Source organism: Aphelocoma coerulescens, chromosome 28 (genome assembly GCF_041296385.1).
Source record: "Aphelocoma coerulescens isolate FSJ_1873_10779 chromosome 28, UR_Acoe_1.0, whole genome shotgun sequence".
Lineage (NCBI taxonomy): Eukaryota > Metazoa > Chordata > Aves > Passeriformes > Corvidae > Aphelocoma > Aphelocoma coerulescens.
The window spans coordinates 3,237,952-3,255,784 of NC_091041.1; the positions used below are offsets into that span (position 1 = coordinate 3,237,952).

At 46.3% G+C, this 17,833-nt stretch overlaps 1 protein-coding gene across 1 annotated transcript in view; it reads left to right on the top strand.

The window, feature by feature from the left end:
* MLLT1 (MLLT1 super elongation complex subunit) overlaps window positions 1-17,833 on the top strand; it is a 32,489-nt gene that overhangs the window by 9,603 nt on the left and 5,053 nt on the right. Inside the window, exons 4-10 of the mRNA XM_068996838.1 lie at window positions 5,971-6,114; window positions 7,651-7,776; window positions 9,004-9,549; window positions 14,291-14,378; window positions 15,101-15,212; window positions 16,398-16,497; window positions 16,695-16,766. Coding sequence (XP_068852939.1) covers window positions 5,971-6,114; window positions 7,651-7,776; window positions 9,004-9,549; window positions 14,291-14,378; window positions 15,101-15,212; window positions 16,398-16,497; window positions 16,695-16,766 — 1,188 coding nt within the window. The remainder of the gene's footprint in view (window positions 1-5,970; window positions 6,115-7,650; window positions 7,777-9,003; window positions 9,550-14,290; window positions 14,379-15,100; window positions 15,213-16,397; window positions 16,498-16,694; window positions 16,767-17,833) is intronic.

A 17,833-nucleotide genomic window follows, 5' to 3' on the forward strand; every position in this document is an offset into this window, starting at 1 on the left:
AAAGGTTTAGGACACAGCCTGTGTTCTCCTGAATTAGAGAATATGATGTTAAAACACCAAATAAATCAAAGTCTTCATTACTTCAACACCATGATTTCACTCTGATCTGTTTAAACCTGTTGACACTGGTGGGGATCAGCTGGTGTGTGTGCAGCAGATATTGTGAATTGATTACAGCATTTGGGACTCATCCTTGAGTAATTCTCTTCAAGTAGATGTTATGGATTGATTCTGAGATTGGGGTGAAAAGGCTCTTTGGAGGTGACTGGGCAGGAGGAGTTGAATGGGTTTTGTGGCCATATGTTCCTCACATTCTGACACATTTTTGTTGATGTATGTCCTCAGCTGAAACCAGACTTGCAGAGGCTTTGGGATTTGTTTATCAATGCATGTTTAGCTTTGTGAAGGTGAGAAGAGAAAGGATTTAAAGAGGGAGTGAGCCAGTCTGTGGAGATTGATCTTTGCTATGGTTGGCTGAAATGGGTTTTTTTTCCACAGTTTAAGCCTCCTTTCTTAGCCATTTCCTTTCCCTGTTCTTATTTGTTCCTGGGATGACAAATCCTGGCTGTCAGAGCCCGTGTGCTCTTTGCTTTGGCTAAAGAAATACCAACCTGTGCTCTGGGAAGGAACAGCTTTACTAAGAATGGTTTTAATGAACTTCATCAGGGATTTTTTAAGCAGCTTGGCATAAAATTGCCCATTGACTCTTTGTGTTGGAGGACTCCGTTTTTGTTATCATTGTTGTGTGTTTGGAGCAGCAGACTCGGTGCTCTTGGTGCCTTTTTGTCAGACAGGGAAGCGTCAGCAGAGTGTGAAAAAGGTCTAAGAGCCTGTTCTTATTCTCTATCAACATCGCTGGTCTGTGTTTGTCCTTCCTGTGCTGCAATCCAGCTCCTCCATGAGTAGGTGCTTTCTCAGGGCTGGAATTTGAATTGCAGAATATGAATTGTGAATATTGCAGTGAGCCTGGGCAGTTCGGGGCTCTGAGCAGCCCCAGGACTCGCAGTCTCCTTTAACACTGGCAGAGCCTTTGCTGCTGTAACTGATCCTGAAAAACAAATGGCAGGGGCTCAGCAGGTTGATTGATAAAGCTTTTGAAAGTCGAGTTGGCTAATGACAGCAGATCATTTGGACTGGAAATGTTAGTGTGCTATTTTTGTTTTGAAATCCTTTGTGTTCCTGTAACGAGGGCTGCTGTGAGTGGCTTCTGGTGCTCAAATCGATACAAACCGGGTACAACAAATGCGTTGCTGTTTTTCTCCTGCTCTTCCCCTTCCCTCTCCCCCTCAATTTCAACAGTCTGGAGGCTTTTTTTTTTTTCATTGTTGTCTCCAAATAAATCTCTTCTAGTGGTACACGTTGTAATCTGGAGGCTGTAATACAGGTCTGGCTTTGGTATTCATTCCCTGTGACATTTTTTGCATCCTAATCAAATTAGATCAATCCTCCCCACAAAGCTAAAGGTCTAGTAGATTTTCATGTTATTCTGATATAAGGCAGATGATATTAATGCAACATGGATAAGATGTTGTATTAAAGTCTCTTTAAAGATGCTACCTCCTAATTTTAGTGCTGGAGATAAAAGCCTTCCAGGATTTACATAATGGATACATGGAACTTGGGCTTTTCCTATTAGTGAGAAGGAGATAAGCAAAGAAAGCAGAGAAATCCGTTTGATTTTTCCAGTGAGGTTCAAAAGAAAAATATGCATATTTTACCCCTTCTGCAACCTTTGTAGGTGTGATAGAGAAAACAAATAGAGAAATATTGGAAAAGGGAAAAATTATTTGTGTATCAAAGAAGGGACTCAGCGGAGACGTTGTAGGTGGGCTGCACGTATGGCAGGGGAGGTGAAACGAGATCAGCTACAGCTGGTGTCAGGACTGTGCCATCAGGAAGGGATTGGCCTGGGAAATACTCCTAGGGAAGGTTGAAGAGCCTGTGTTTGCATGAGACATTTGATTTTACTGGAATTGCCATTTGGGGCAGGATGTGCCCAGGTTTGAGAGGAGGAGTAGCTTTAACCTGTTGGTGTTTACTCAGTGTTGCTGAAAGTTGTGGAAGGAGGAGTAAAACTTGTCCTTTTGTCTGCCCTTTAAGGGAAGCAATTTAGGTCTGTCCTGTACCATCTTCCCTCCCAAACATGCAGCAATTCCTTTTGTCCTGCTGCTGCTGTCTGGTGAATCTTTTCTTTTACCTTTTTCTGTCAGAAATTAGGATGGATTATCAATTTACCCATTCCTTTATCTGAGCAGGGCCAAAACCCCTGGGCTGTGTGTGTTTGAGTAGCCATTCAGTGTAGCACACAGGCACCTCGAGATGCTGAAAATACATGTAAATATTTTTATATATATATTTGCAGTGTGTGGCAAGGATGTGTTTGCAGCTTTATCAGCCATGCCAGCTTCATATCATGTATTTGTAAGAGTTGGTAGATTATTAAGTGCTGGTCTTGGAGTAGTGAGTAGATAAAGAGATATATTTACACTCATCTATGTTATTTATACTCATGTATTTATTGTACTCGAGATATATATATATATATATGTATATAATAAAAAAAATATATTAGGAAAACCTAATTTTCAAACAAAATAATAAGCTTCTGATGGAGCAAAGTCCTAAATACTTAACCCAGGAGAATCTTCCAAAAGATAAGGGTGGTTCATGGATTCCTGAGTGGAACATAAGGCTGTTTATTTCAAAATGTGAATATTGGGCTATTGCTTTTCTAATGCCCAGTCTGGAAGCAGCTCCAGGACCAGTCAGACGGGTTGTACCAGCCTGGGAAGGGGTTTCATTTCTCCAGAGGTTCCGGATAAATGCCTCTGTCAGGCTGGATCTATGGCAAAAGGGAAGTGGTGTTAGATGTTATAGTTATTGAATAACCATGAGCCTGCTTCCTTGGTGTGCTAGATTTTTGTAGATAATTTTGTTTTATGGCTTTCTAAAAGTGATTTATGAGCTTTATGCGCACGCTACCAGTGAAATTCTTTTGATTTGTGTTAAGTGGCAAAGGGCACACCCTGCCTTAAAAACAAGACAAGGAAATTTTAACAAAAGACTTTGAAAAATTCCTCCTCTTACAAAAAGTGCCAAAAGAACTTTAACCCATTACTTCAGAACTCAAAGGAAAAATAAAGCAGCTTCAGAGCTCGTAACAGCGCAGTGGCAGGCGGTGCAGACAGGAAGCAGTAAAAATAAAACCTAATGTACCCAGCTCAGGAGATTGGAGGTGGAATAGGGGGATTCACGGGATGAAGGGAAGTTTACAGCAGCTGCAAATAAAAGCCCTGGCTTTGTGGTGCTCACTTGTAGTTTACTTCTCTGGCATCCTGGGATTTAAGGGGCAGATGTAAAGTGAGGTTCTGAGGTGCCTTGCTGAGACATCCCTGCACCAGCTTAACCATTTCATGGCTAAATGCACCACTGAATTTGAATCTGAACAATTCATATCTACCAGTTAGAAATGGACATGATCCATCTTTTTTAAGGCTTTTATTGGAAGTAGGTTCCTTTAGAAAATCTAACAGTCTTGGGAGCAGCAAAATACCCACAGAAACAGTCTTCCCTGGTCAGTTTTACTGACTGACATCAAGGAATATCAGAAGGTGGAGTTATCTAAGAGCAAAGCCTGGATTGTATGTGAGTTGCTACTGAAGCAGGAGTACATGAAGGATGTTGTAGGATTGTCTGGACCAAAGTTTGTAGGCTGAGAAAGACCCTACATGGGGGTTGCAGTTCCCAGCAGCAGGATGTATGGATTCCAACATACTGAGAGAGGCTTTGAAGTGTGGCACTGTGGATTCAGCCTGGCTTTCCATTTAAAGTTAGAGGATGGGTAGGTCTGGGTCAATTGAGGGAGATTTTCCTTGGGTTTCTACCCCCCTTCTCCCCCTTGATGGTTGTTTGGGGGAAGAACCTTTTAGGGAGGACCGGATGGATTAAGCTTTGGAGTGGCCTGAGCTGTAATCATTAGCTGGGCAGTGAGGGCAGTAAAGGAAAGAATGTTTATTTGCAGCTTTTTTGCTTTGAGACTTTTGTGGTGGTTCTTTTAGGAGTGCTGTAATCTCAACTATTCACTGGGGGGGTGGGGGGCTCCTTATGGCCTGGGGGATACAAAGGAGATTTTAATGATCAGGGCACTCTGCTGGGGCTCATTCCCAGGGCAGTTGTGATCTCTGAGCTGGAGGAATATCACATTAAAAACTGCCTTAATTCTACAAAAATTCAATCGAGACAGGATGAACATTTTGATGGTTGTGAGGCTGTATTAAAAATGGGATACCCAAGGTGAGAGGGAGCAGGATCTGCTGCCTCTCTCCTGCTCGGAAAGCAAATGGGCAAATGACAAAGCAGAGCTGGTAATGGGATGGCAAAACAGCTCCTGACCAAAGCCTGCGCTTGCTGATAGAGCCAAGATTATTTACTCTGTTGTAAACCAGGGAAAGCATTTTAGAAGCCATTATTAGGCCACATTTGGATTTCTATTCATCCTTCATTTCAGTTTATTAGACTTTGAGGGACCCTGTGCAGCTGCTGTTTGAACTACAGCGAGCGCACACGCAGAGCTCGCTAATGATTCTGTTAATGAGAACGGGCATGGAAAAGAGGCAAATGACAGGGCAGTGTACTTTGCAAGGATTTTTCTTTTTCCTCCCATCTATCTGTTTTAGTAGACTCCTTTGAGGAGCATGTGGATTATTCAGGACTTTCCCAAAAGAGGGTCTGAAGACCTGGTGCTGGCAGCACGTTAATCTGAGACTCTTCCCTGTGTCTGTTGGTGCCTGCCCCTGTTTGGGGGTGAGGATCCAAGACCTCGACTCCCAGATGAGCTCAGGGTACTGACTTTGATGTAAACCAGGTGTAGCTACCACCCTTTGTGTTATTAGAGGTGTAGTTTGTCCAAGGAATAGCCTCTGGAGCAAACAGCAGGAACTGGGGTGGTCTGAAGCCGTTTCAGCCTATTTTCAGCAAATCTAATGGCTGAGGCTGGGAGCCTGCAGCGCCTGTTCCCATCCAACAATGCCACTGCACCAGGAAATGGAGCTGCTGGATGGGAATTCTGGAAAAGACTGCTGTGCAGCTGCTCGGTGCTGCGCAGGGAATGAGGCATGTGGGATGCATTCATGGAAATACGCAGGGCACCGCCGGCCTTGCTGGGCCTCCCAGCAGAGTCTCTCTTGCCACATTGAATTTCCAGCTTGGAAATGCAAAATGCAAGAAACACCAGGCGGTGTCCTGTCTATATTTGTAATACACAAGAAGTGTATTTGCAGTTTTGGGGGGAGGGGGGGTGGGGAAAGGGGGATTTCTTCCATTCTGTGCTGCAAACACAGCAGGTGGAACAGAAGCAGTGAGGCGCAGATGATCCCCCCACCATGCATACAAACTCTGGATTGCTTGGGTGAAAGTGCCCTTGGAAAGTTCAAAAGCCTGGGATATCTTCCCATTCAGTCCCTGCAATATGCATATTGAAAAGGATTTTGCAAACCAAGCCATCCTTTTCCCATTGCGTTTAATCTTTTCTCAGTGCCTGCAGAGATCCTGGGAGTTCAGAAGTTGTTCCTTCTCTAAAAAAGGATTATGCCTTTCTTAATATTGATACTCAGAGTTTGCTTCCCAAAGGAGATAGGATCTGAATTTTGGTGAAAACAGAGTAGTGCATAAAGCTTGTGAATCTGCTTTTCTAGGGAGACTTGAGCAGCTTTAAACAGACTTATTTTCATTCAAAATCTGTGTCCATACATTGCTTTTGCATGACAAGCCTCATGCCTGAGTTCCTGATGAACAATGTTAACTTCAGGCACAAATAGTTTAATTTCCAGCTCTCTGATCTCATGGTGAAAAACTCCATGAGTGCAACACTTAGTGGTTTATTTGGGATTTTCAGGAGTGACTGTTCGGATCCCCAGATTTAGTGTGCTTGCCAAGCTTCTTCCAGTTTCCCAAAGCCTTTCTTGTTTTTAGGAGGAGCCCAAAAAGGTTTGTTTCACGTACGACCTGTTCCTAAATCTGGAGGGGAATCCACCTGTGAACCACCTGCGTTGTGAGAAACTGACTTTCAACAACCCCACCAAGGAATTCAGGCGCAAACTCATCAGGGCTGGAGGGGTAAGTGCCCAATTTGGGATCCTAAATGGAGTGAGCTCATTTTGCTCTGAGGTTTCTTTTAGCCCAGCAGGCTTCAAGCAGTTTTCTTCATTCATTTAAAAGATGAGCCCACCACTTTTGATTTGTGGTTACAGGACTGCAGCACCTGTAGCAGAGCAAACCTGCTGGTGGTGTGTGATTGGTGACACTTCATTTGTAATTTAAATTGTGAGCATTAATATCAAAGCACTGAGCCCCAGTGGAAAACGAGATCTGCAGTGGATGTTGCAGGCTGAAGTTACCTGTGACCTTCCTGGTGCCAGGAGCTGGATCAATGCAGAAAAGCTCAAGGAAAGAGAATGGCTTCCAAACTATTCCCTATTAATTTTTTCTAGCTTATTAATTTTTTGTAGGTAGTGCTTCCTGGTCAATAAATGACCTCTAAACTTGGCATCAGCTACTTGTGGCTTCGACAATAAAAAATTAATGAAAAATTGGTCAATATAGAGTGAAAAGAGGTGTGGGGGTTGAAAAATAGGTATTCTCTAGAAGGCCCAGTAAAGTATGGGTTGTTACAGTAGCTGAGCCCTTCCATCTGGGAAGGCAATAAATAGTGATAGACTATAGGATGATTCTCAAATAACTACAGGATCTGGGCAAATCAGTCCAAGCCACAACGGGCAAGAAGTTTTTAATGAGCCAGAGGATGTCAAGGCCAGGTTGGATGGGGCTTGGAGCAACCTGGAATAGTGGGAGGTGTCCCTGCCCATGGCAGGGGGTGGAATGAGGTGAGCTTTGAGGTCCCTTCCAGTCCAAATCGCTCCATGATTCCTGTTCCTCGTCGTGCCAGGGCTTTCCTGTATTGGGCACACAGAGGAAGGTGCTCATTTCAGCCCTAGGATGGCTGGAACATCATCTGCTCTCTAGGATTTTCACAGTATGTTATTTGAGTCCTTGTGTACTGAGGTGTTTCAGCTGTTAATCACTTTTGATGCCCTTTCTCTGGTGGCAGTTTTCCACAGAATTATCCTGACAATGCAGGGGAGGTAAGAAGGGAATTGTTCCATGGAGCTCAGTGCTTGGTGTTAGGATTTTGTGAAGGGAGAGACCCAAGCCCTGTTTTTTTTTCCTTTTTCCCCTGAAAGAGTGAATTCAGTTTCTCCTAAACCGAGAAAGTCTTGCTCATTCCTTCCAGATTTATCTCCCTACTCTTTTTCAGGGGAAGAGCATTTGCAGCAGAACACACAGTTCTTGTCCAGAGCTTTATTGCCTGCCTGTGCTCAGAATATTGGCATTCCCTTTGGGAAAGACACTCGATATTGCATTGCTGCCTTTCAGTTTTTGTGGGTTTAATATTCTGTATTTGAGGAGCTGCCTTGAAACTGAGCATTCCATAGACAATATCTTTTTATGGCCTTTAAGCAGGAGAGGAAAAAAACATTGAAAAGATGAATAATAGTGTGTTAATTGAGCAAGTGGCTTAACATAATCATGTGTTAATAGTTAATAGTCCGTGAGATTTTGCTCAGACATAATTTCCCTCCCCTTTATTCTCAGGTAATGGTGATGCCAGAAGGAGCAGAGACTGTTTCGAGGCCTAGTCCCGATTATCCGATGCTGCCCACGATACCTCTCTCTGCCTTCTCTGATCCCAAGAAGACCAAACCCTCCCATGGGTCAAAGGTCAGTGCAGCACACTTTTGGGTCAGCCCGAGGTGAAGGAGTCTTTCAGGCCAGGCTGCTGAGAGCTTGTTCAGCAGCTGTTCCTGGCTGCTGCTAATTCTGAACCTCGTTGTACTCTGCAGTTCAGTAGTTAATGGTCTGGAACTTCCCAGCCTTTAGGAGGCTTTTTTATGATCTGATAGACTTCTCTCCAGGGAAGTTTTGAAAAGAAAATTAAATGTGCAAGACTGGGAATTTTTGGCGAATTGTATCTTCCTTAGAGGTGGATGAAATCCTCTCTGAGTGTTCTGGTTGTGTCCTCGATGCTGAGGATGGATTCTGTGGCTCTCTCAGTGTCTGCCATGCCCAGCTGCACTCTGAGTCCCTGCACCTCTTGGCATGAAGGCTGAGTGGAAAGTCAGCCCTTCCTCTGTCCTCAGGGCAGTGCTGGAGAGAACATCAAATATGCTTCACTTGGTCAAACTGGTGCTTTCCAGATTCGATGTTTGCATCCAGCAGTAGCCAGTTCTTGAGACTTCCAAAGAACCTCAAGTTCTTTCTTTTTTTCCCTTATGTACTGAAGCTATTTTTGTATAATCCTACATGGGAGAAACGATCCCCAAGCACTGTGTTTTGGAGCAGATTACATGCATTTCATCAGCCTGAACAGTCAGAGGTATTAGCAGCAATTCATTTTCCAGTGTAATTCAATTCTGATACCGTGTTCTTCAGGGCTCTAAACACTCTGGCACTTCAGTTATGCCTTCTGATGTTATGAAACAGAGTGAAGATGACTTACCTGTTAGTGGCTGATTTCATTTTGGTCAGGAATTAAGCATTGGAAAACACAGGAAACAGCAGAGAAATAAAGGGCTCTGAGATGAGCTCTGGGGAAAATTGCCAGTTGCTAAAGAGACAACATTCTCCTGCTTCCCTTCCTCCAGGGTGCCCTCAGAGGTGCATCTCTGTTTGCATTCAGTTTAAACCTGAATTAAACATCTCTAGATGTTTCTAGACTTTTGACAGACCCAGGAAAGGAACATGTTTCATCCTTTCCTAAATGTTGAGTGCCCACTGTCAGTTTGTGTCCACCAGCTTGAGGGAAGTGTGGATGTTTACCTGGGCACGTGGGGGTGGATTTCTGCATGAAACAAACCTTGCTATGGGATTTATGAGGATGTGTTTTATCATTCTGTGCAGAGCTGCAGTTTCATACCCAGCTTGTATGTTTCTGTTGCTGAATTTTAGGATGCAAACAAGGAAAGCAGCAAAGCATCCAAGCCACATAAAGTAACCAAGGAGCACAGGGAGAGGCCCAGGAAAGACTCTGAGAGCAAAAACTCCTCCAAAGACCTTGAGAGAGAACAGAACAAGCCTCTGAAGGACTCCTCCAGAAAACCAACCGAGAACAAACTGCCTAAGGAGGAGAAGGCACCTCCAAAAGCTGCTTTCAAGGAACCAAAACTGGCCGTGAAGGAGACCAAACTGGAGAACACCTCTCCAAAGGGGGGGCCACAGCCGGAGTTAAAGTCTTCCAGCAAGAGGCCCTCCAACGTGGAGTCACCAAAGCCTAGTGCCAAAAAACAAAAAAAGAGTAGCTCCAAAGGGGTAAAGAATATCCTGGGGACATCTCCCAGAACCTCGTCTTCCTCATATCCAGAGAAGAAACAAACCAAGGAGAAGATGAATGCCAAAGTGGAAAAGGTAAAATCTGAGAGCGAGGCCAAGGAGATCAAAAAGCCCATGGAAATGGAGGAGTCAAACTCAGAGGATGAAACTTCTTTCAAGTCAGAGGTGAGTAGGGATTTATCCTTTACCACAATTTGGAAGGATGATGTTAAATCCCTGCCTGAAAAAGATGTTAAAAATAATCTCACCGAGAAGATAGAGAAGCAGATTGGTAAATGCTTAGGCTGGGTTGTATCTCAAATGAAATTCTTCTTTGAAACTCTAATCAATATTAATTGTTCCTACTGTGTGGTTTAGCTCTTGCTTCAGATACAAACTTCAAATATATTTGGATTTATGTGCAGGCAGAGTTACCTAAAAGTCAGTTTAAGGTTATGGTCCCTCATTCATCCCTGGCAGTGATATCTACAGAGCTACAGGAGATACAGAGACACTTTTCTGCCTGCTTATGGTAGCAATGTTTTTGAATGTGATCTAATTTCAGAAAAGAAGGAAATCATCTCAGTTTTGGTAATGAAAAAACCCCAGTATTAAAGTGTAAATAAAGCCCCTCTTCCTGTCATGGCCTATAAGAAATGTGCCATTGGCTGAAGCTCAAAATACAACCACATGCCACTAAATCGAAATAAGTTGTCTTGTGAAACATAAAACAAATTATGTTCTTGTACTACTATTTTTAAAAGCTGTCTAAATATTTTTTCATTTTTACAACTGAGAACATTCCTCATCCTCTGTTTTCTAAAAAGTGTTTTCCAAAAGAAGGCAAAAAAAAATGTAAGAAGGGACAGACAAATCCAAACTGTTGCTACTTTTCACTTGTATATTTGTTATAAAGAAGCCATGTATCTTGTAGTAGGGTTCACAGGATAATGTCATGGGAATTCTGGAACTGGTTCCTCCTGACCACTTTAAGAAAGGTTTATTTTATTAAGATGAATGTTCTAGGGACAGTTTGTATTATGATTTAATCAGCACTGTGATACAGCAAATACTGATGTGTTTGTCAGGAGGGGTTTTTTTCTGCAGGATTCCCAGTAGAAGAGTTGATTGGGGAAGTGTTAGTTCCACTCTGCAGAGAAGTAACATCCCTGGAAGTGTCCAAAGCCAGGTTGGACAGAGCTTGGAGCACCCTGGGATAGTGGAAGGTGTCCCTGCCCATGGCAGGGGATGGCATAGAATGATCTTTAAGGTCCCTTCCCACCCAAACCATTCTGGTATTTTATGATTTTATTTCCCAGATGGATTAAATACTTACATTGGGCATTAAGAAGAGGCAGTTCCTCCCCTCTTTTAGCCTTTTGCCCAAAGTGCAGCAGTGTACAGCAAGCCCCACATCTCAATTCCACACCCTCCCTGCAGACCCGTGTCCTGTGCTGATCCCAGAGTGTCCTTTGCTGTCCCCAAGGTGTCCCCATCCCCTCGTGAGCCCGGGCAGTGTGAGCTGATCGTGCTGCCCGGCTGTCCCTGAAGCCACAGCCTGTGGCACTGGAGCCTCAGCATCTGCTGCAGCCCGTCCTGCCCCTGTCCTCCCTGGCTCCAGCTCCTGTTGGGTGCTGGGCAGCGGGATCTGGGAGGGCAGGGACACTCTCTGGGAGGGACAGGGAGCGGTGGCAGCTGCTGCTCCCACCAGCTGAGGTTCCTGTGGAACCTGAACCCCAGGGCACAGCTGCATAAAGCACTGGCAGCAGCACCCAGCCTCTGGAGTTCCTTGTGCACCCTGGGGGCATCTCCCTGCTCCCAGCACTGCTGGTTGCTGCTCCAGGGTTTCTCCTGGCACAGCTGTGTGTGGGAGCCACATCACTAAAGCGAGGGAGCAGCTGGAGGTGGACCAGGGCCCAGAAACTCTTAAATCAGCTCTGCTGCTGTAGCCAGGGATTGTGCAACAGCTCCGGGGCTGCAGCTCCACGGTGGCTCCTAGCTGACATCTTTGAAGGCTGCTGTGCAGAGGAGCAGCCCAGCTCCCATTTGTGCTCCTGGCCTGGGAGCTCAGAGGGGGACTCTCCAGAGGGATGAAGGACTTTCTCCTGCTATTTCAGCTCTTGCTGGAAGTTACTTGGCCTTTCTTTCTTTTTTTTACCTTTTTTTTTTTTTTTTTTTTTTCCCTTCAAGTCCAGTTCCCTGAAGTGGCCTCATGCTTGGCTGCCTCAGTGCTGACAAAAGGGAGAGCAGGGATGTGAGGCAGCGTTGCTTTTTGCCATTGTCGGCGTTGCTTTGGTCACATCCCAGCGACAGTCACGGAGCACACGGAGCGTGTCCAGCTGCATCCTCCTCTGGCTGAAGGAGCTGATGGGGTTAATGGCAAAAGGAGAGATGAGTTACCTCCAACTTCTGCTGCTTAGGTCCTGTTAAGTCATTTTAAGGGAAGACCTGCAGATTACCAGGAATGAGGGATGTAGGATTGGAGCTGTGGGTCAAACACAAGAGCTGTGCTCCTAGCTTGAAAATATTCATAAAATCCTGGAATGGTTTGGGTTGGAAGGGACCTTTAAATATCATTCAGTTCCATCCCCTGCCATGGGCAGGGACACCTTCCACTGTCCCAGGCTGCTCCAAGCCCTGTCCAGCCTGGCCTTGGACACTTCTAGGGATCCAGGGGCAGCCACAGTTTCTTTGGACAACCTGTTCTCTCTGCTCTCCACTTCCGTGTTGGAATTTCCCTAAACAGCCAGGGCTGCTGCAATGTGCCAGTAGATCTGATGTTGGAATTTTTAAATTATTCTCCTTCACTCTTGAACCCTTCCCAAAGGTTGTAATACCATTTTTGACACATTTTCTCCATATTACAGTGGAATAAATGAAACTCTTACCAATACTTGGGTGACAGTGTGGCCAGCAGGACCAAGGCAGGGATTGTTCTTTGTGCTGGGCACTGCTGAGGCCACACCTCGAGTGCTGTGTCCATTTCTGGGCCCCTCACAACAAGGACACTGAGGGGCTGGAGCATGTCCAGGGAAGGGAACAGAGCTGGGGAAGGGACTGAAGCACCAGGAGCAGCTGAGGGAGCTGGGAAAGGGGCTCAGCCCCTGGGGACCTTGTGGCTCTGCACAAGTCCCTGACAGGAGGGGGCAGCCAGGGGGGTCGGGCTCTGCTCCCAGGGAACAGGGACAGGATGGAGGAAATGGCCCCGAGCTGTGCCAGGGGAGGGTCAGGTTGGACACCAGGAAGAATTCCATCATGGAAAGGGTGGTCAGGAATCAAAAGGGGCTGCCCAGGGGGGTTTGGAGTCTCCATCCCTGGAGGTGCCCAAGGAAGGCCTGGACGTGGCACTCAGTGCTCTGGGCTGGGGACAAGGTGGGCATCAGGCACGGGGATTCTGTGATGAGTTATAAAGAAGGGTGGTATTGGAGTGAAAAATTTTGCTGCCACTTTCATTTATCAATTCCCAAAGCTGCCAGTGTGCCTCTTTGTGCCTGTTACAAAGTTTTTTTCATATTAACCTTTTTTAACAAACTTTATTTATCAGTGGGAACGTGTGATCGCTCCAGTGTGAGGATTTGGCAGCAGTAGTAATAAGTTGCTTCCTAGGAACGAAACAGTGAAACTGAAATGCTGATTTCCAGGGAATTACTTTTAAAAAGGCAAGATATTACAGTACGTTGAGAATCTTCAAACTAGAACCTGCCTGAGCGCCAAATAAAACCATTTTAAGGGGGATTTTAGGAGCTGTTTGGGGATGGAGGGAGTTGCCGTGGCCTCTGCTGCCCTCTGGCGGTCCCCAGGGCTATTGCAGGTGATTGCTGTGCAGTATCGGATTTACGATTAAAATTTCCCAATCTCACCCAAATTTCCTTCCTGGATGCTGCTGTTACCAGTATTCATTTACTCTTCACTTACTGCACAGGATACTCCTGGTACTTCTGCTGAGTGCTGACGGAGGAGTTGGGGTCGCAAGGGTTGAGCTGGTCTCTGTTATGTTTGCACAATGTAGTGGAGCCAGTACAGTGGATCACTCAAACTGGTGTAGAAATAACTGGGTTTAGGGGATAATAATAATTTAGAATTAATTTTGGAGTCATGTGAGCTAGTTGGGAAAGACATCTCCATGTCTGTGAGGAAAGGGATAGGGAATTGGGATTGTTCATTGGAGAAGAGAAGCTTTGGTGTGAGACCTCCAGTGCCTGAAGGAGCCTGCAGGAAAGATAAACTGTTTGTAAGGGATGGAGGGACAGGACAAGGGGGAATGGCCTCAGACTAACAGAGAATGGGGTTAAATGGGATATTGGGAAGGAATTCTTGGCTATGAGGGTGGGGAGGCCCTGGCACAGGGTGCCCAGAGCAGCTGTGGCTGCCCTTGGATCCGTGGAAGTGTCCAAGGCCAGGCTGGACATTGGGGCTTGGAGCAGCTTGGACTGGATTGGATTAAATCATCTTTAAGGTAATTTCCAACCCAAACCACTCCATGACTCTCTGAGTCGGTGATCAGTCTGAGGCTCAAGGGAACCTTGTTAGGTACAATAAATGCACTTTTTAAGAGGGTTTGGGTAATTGAGGGTTCTGTGCCTGTCATCTGTCACACTTCAAAGTAAGGGCTTTTCATTTAAATGTTTTTCAGATGCTCCATATCATCAGCTGGGGGGGTTTGAACCTTGTGGTGTGAAGGGGTTTGCTGGGGGTCCTTGATGTTGCTCCCAGGAGTGCTGAGCTGCATCCTGCCAGACTTCCATAAATGTTTTTTTTATTCACCTCACATTTCGTTTGTTTCCATAATCCCGAGAACTCCATTCAGCCATGGGTGATGTTGTAGAGTGCTCAGATGCTCCTGTCTCACAGTGCTTTGTGCTCTGCTTTTCTGGATTAGAAAGATTAAGATTCTTTTTCTTTTGTTTCCCTTTTATGGGGGGTTAAGTCTGTCCAGTCCAGCCCTTCCAACTCCAGCTCCAGCTCCGACTCCAGCTCTGACTCTGATTTTGAGCCATCTCAGAACCACAGTCAAGGTGTGTTAAAACCTTCCTTGTGTAACCTTAAAAGGCTCAAGAGAAATAAATCTGCTTTTCCAGCACTATAATAATACAGTTTCTTGCATGCAGCCATGTGTTGGAGCTGTGATGCTTCAGCAAGAAAAGGCAATAATGTCATAACATCATGAACAAGTATTTTTCTTCTCTTGGCAGCTAATTTATGAGTAGGGAATCCCTCTGGATTTGGTTCTTTCCCTTCTGGCTTTGGTTTCTGTCTCGGTTTATAAATGTGTTGCTGCTGCCTGGTGTGTAGAATCACCAGAACAGTTCTCCTCCAATCTCATTTATGTTTTATTAAAAATTATAAATGTGCCATTCATCACTTTGCCAGTGTGTAACAGCTCCTTTCTCAGATCCCTCCACTGATAACCCAGAGAGGGAAACTCTGGCAACAGTGAATGTTCCAACTGCAGCAAATGCTGTGCTGCTGCTGCTGTCTCCAGTGACATTTAAATCAGCCCCACATGCATGAAAAATGTGTCCTTTTGTTCTCATTTGGGAGGGAGGGGAGGCTTTGGGGAAGGGAGGGAGTTGTAAAGTTTGTCAGCTCTGCTTTAGCCCGGAGCCTGGGGCAGGCTGTCCTTTCCCAGTCACATCTCACTGGCAATCAGGATGTGTCTCAGCTGAGATGCAGGGGTTGGGCTGGGGCTGTGCTGGTCGTGTCCTGGTGCTGAATTCCCTTCTGCCATCTGCCCCAGGCCCCCTGCGCTCCATGGTGGAGGATCTGCAGTCGGAGGAGTCGGATGATGACGACAGCTCCTCTGGAGAGGAGGCAGCAGTCAAAGCAAACCCCGTCAGCCGGGATTCCAGGTGGTAACAAATCCGGAACAGGGATGTTTGCTTGGCTCTCAGCCCTCTGCATTTGCTATTTTAGGGTGCTCTCCATTTGGAGGGAGGAATTAAAGAGCCGGGGCTCTGTGTGGGAGGGGAGGAAGGGCAGATGTGTGGGGTCACTCAGCACAGGGTGGGGACACAGAGCTGGGGACAGCAGCGTTGGCCGAGGAGCACAAAGAGGGGAAGGCACTGGGAAGTGCTGAGCTGAGCTCCAAGTGTCACTGACTGACACCTTCAAACACCTTCACCTGATTGTGACCCTCAGATCTCTGCAGAGCTGCTGGGGTGTGGCACCTTTGATCTGCAGAGATTAGGGACGTGTGGGGGACAGGCAGAGTGTGCTGCTCTGGCTGCCTGTGACTGACAGGGCTCAGGAGTCACTCTCTGCCCACCCTGTGTCTGCTGCTCCTCTCCTCTGGACTCAGTGACAGCTGTTTCCTGCTCCAGGCCCCAGAAGGAGTGGAACTTCATCCTTCTCCCCTCAGGAAATGCTGCTACAACCCAAACCTGGAGTCTCAGTGAATTCTTGAATCCAAGTGCCTGGCCCAGAGAGTAGCTGCGAATCAGAAATTCTGCTGGTGGTTACCAAAACAAATATCCATTTTTGCACTTGTCATCATCAGCTAAACAAGGATGGAGAGACTTTGAAGGGTATTTTTGTAGACCTTTAGGGGATAACCAGTTTTCAAGTTCATCACAGGTAGGCTACCTGCCATATTTATAGGGCCAAAAGGAGAAAGAGAATAAATAGGAAATCTTAGAGGTCACACCAGCAGCAGCACTAAATGCATTTTTTGTCTGTGGAGGTGTCAGTGAGCCTTTCATGCTCTTGGTGAGACTGGGAGGAATTCCTGAACTGAACAGTTGGCTGTGTGTGAAAATCAAGTGGTGCTCAGCTGTTCTAGGGGACTCGTGTATGCCAGAGTTGAACTGCTGCCTGTGGTGTGCCACCTAAACCTCCCTGCTCTGCCTGCCCAGGGAATGCCAGGTGACATCAGCTGGGAAAAAAGGGATTCTTGGAATCTCCAGTGACCCATTCTCCCAGCCAGTGCAGGATCTATGACATAAAAGAGAATTTCACCCAGCTCTGTGTGGCTGAGCTGGCAGCTGATGAGTTTGCTGCTCCCTGGTGATGCTCATTCTCTGCTGGGGGTTTTTCAGACTGAGCCTCAGTGACAGTGACAGTGACAACAGCGCCGACTCCTGCCCTCCCAGCCGGGAGCCACCTCCTGGGCAGAAGCTGCCCCCAGCAAACAACAAGGTATGAAATCCCACCTTCCCACAGCTCTGCTTCCCCCCTCTCCTGCTTCCTGCGTTGGAAATTCTCACTTGCACCGAATTTTCCCTATTCCTGTCCTCAGCAGACAGGTGATTCCTCCCTTTTCAGTGCTCTGCTGGGACACCCCTGTGGTTCCTGAGCTAATTTTGATCCTGTTGTTGGTTTCTTTTTCCCCTCAGGCATCTGGAAGGAAAAGCCCAGAGTCTTGTAACAAGCCAGAGAAGATCCTGAAGAAGGGAACGTATGACAAGGTGTGTCCTGTGGAGAGGGACCTTTCATGAGGGACAGGACCCAGGGAATGGCTTCCCAGTGCCAGAGGGCAGGGATGGATGGGATCTTGGGCAGGAATTGTTCCCTGGGAGGGTGGGCAGGCCCTGGCACAGGGTGCCCAGAGCAGCTGGGGCTGCCCCTGGATCCCTGGCAGTGTCCAAGGCCAGGCTGGACATTGGGGCTTGGAGCAGCCTGGGACAGTGGGAGGTGTCCCTGCCCATGGCAGGGGTGGAATGGGATGGGCTCTAAGGTCCCTTACAACCCCAACCATTCCAGGATGCTCTGATTGAGGAGCTGAGTGTCACAGAGCTGCTGGGCCTCACCATGCACAAAACCACCTGAATCAGCCCAGCCTGTTCATTGTTCTGTCTCAGCAGGGTAAAAGCTTGAGTTTAACAAAAAACAGATGTTGAAAGGACAGACTTTGGAGAGTGACACTGCAGAAATTGTGTACAATACGTAGCTGAAGCCCCAGGTGGTGTTCATAGGCAAAAGGTTAAAATTGTATTTATTTGCCCTTTGTCTGAACCAAGGGCCTGGGCACTGCTGCAGTGTTGGGGCACTTCATTAAAAGGCAGTTTCACCTGGCTTTGATCTTATAAATTAAATATTATTTGCGGCTCTGCTTTGCAGGTTTAGTTGGAACCTTTGCTTGTTCAGTGAAATTCCCTCCTTCCTTGCCTCCAAGGAGAGCAGATCCGTGTTCATTCTGTGATTCACTGATTCTTGAATCAGTTTTGCTGATCCAGACCTGTTGTTGGCTGTCTAATAAAAACTAAAATTAAAAAAGAAACCCAAACCACTCTTACCTAAGAACAATGAACATGTTGAGCCTGTGAACAATCCTTCATTTCCTGTTGTGGTGTAGGTAAAACTACCTGGGACTACAGTGCACTCCAAGAATTTTTCCTTACCTAAATGCAAGTCATTGCTCAGCAGATTGCTGGGCTGTTGGTCACTGATGCACCTGATGTTTTCAGGTAATTTGGAGTTAATTAGGAGAATCCACTGATGAGGAGCTCACATTGAGGGTCACCAAGGTGAACTT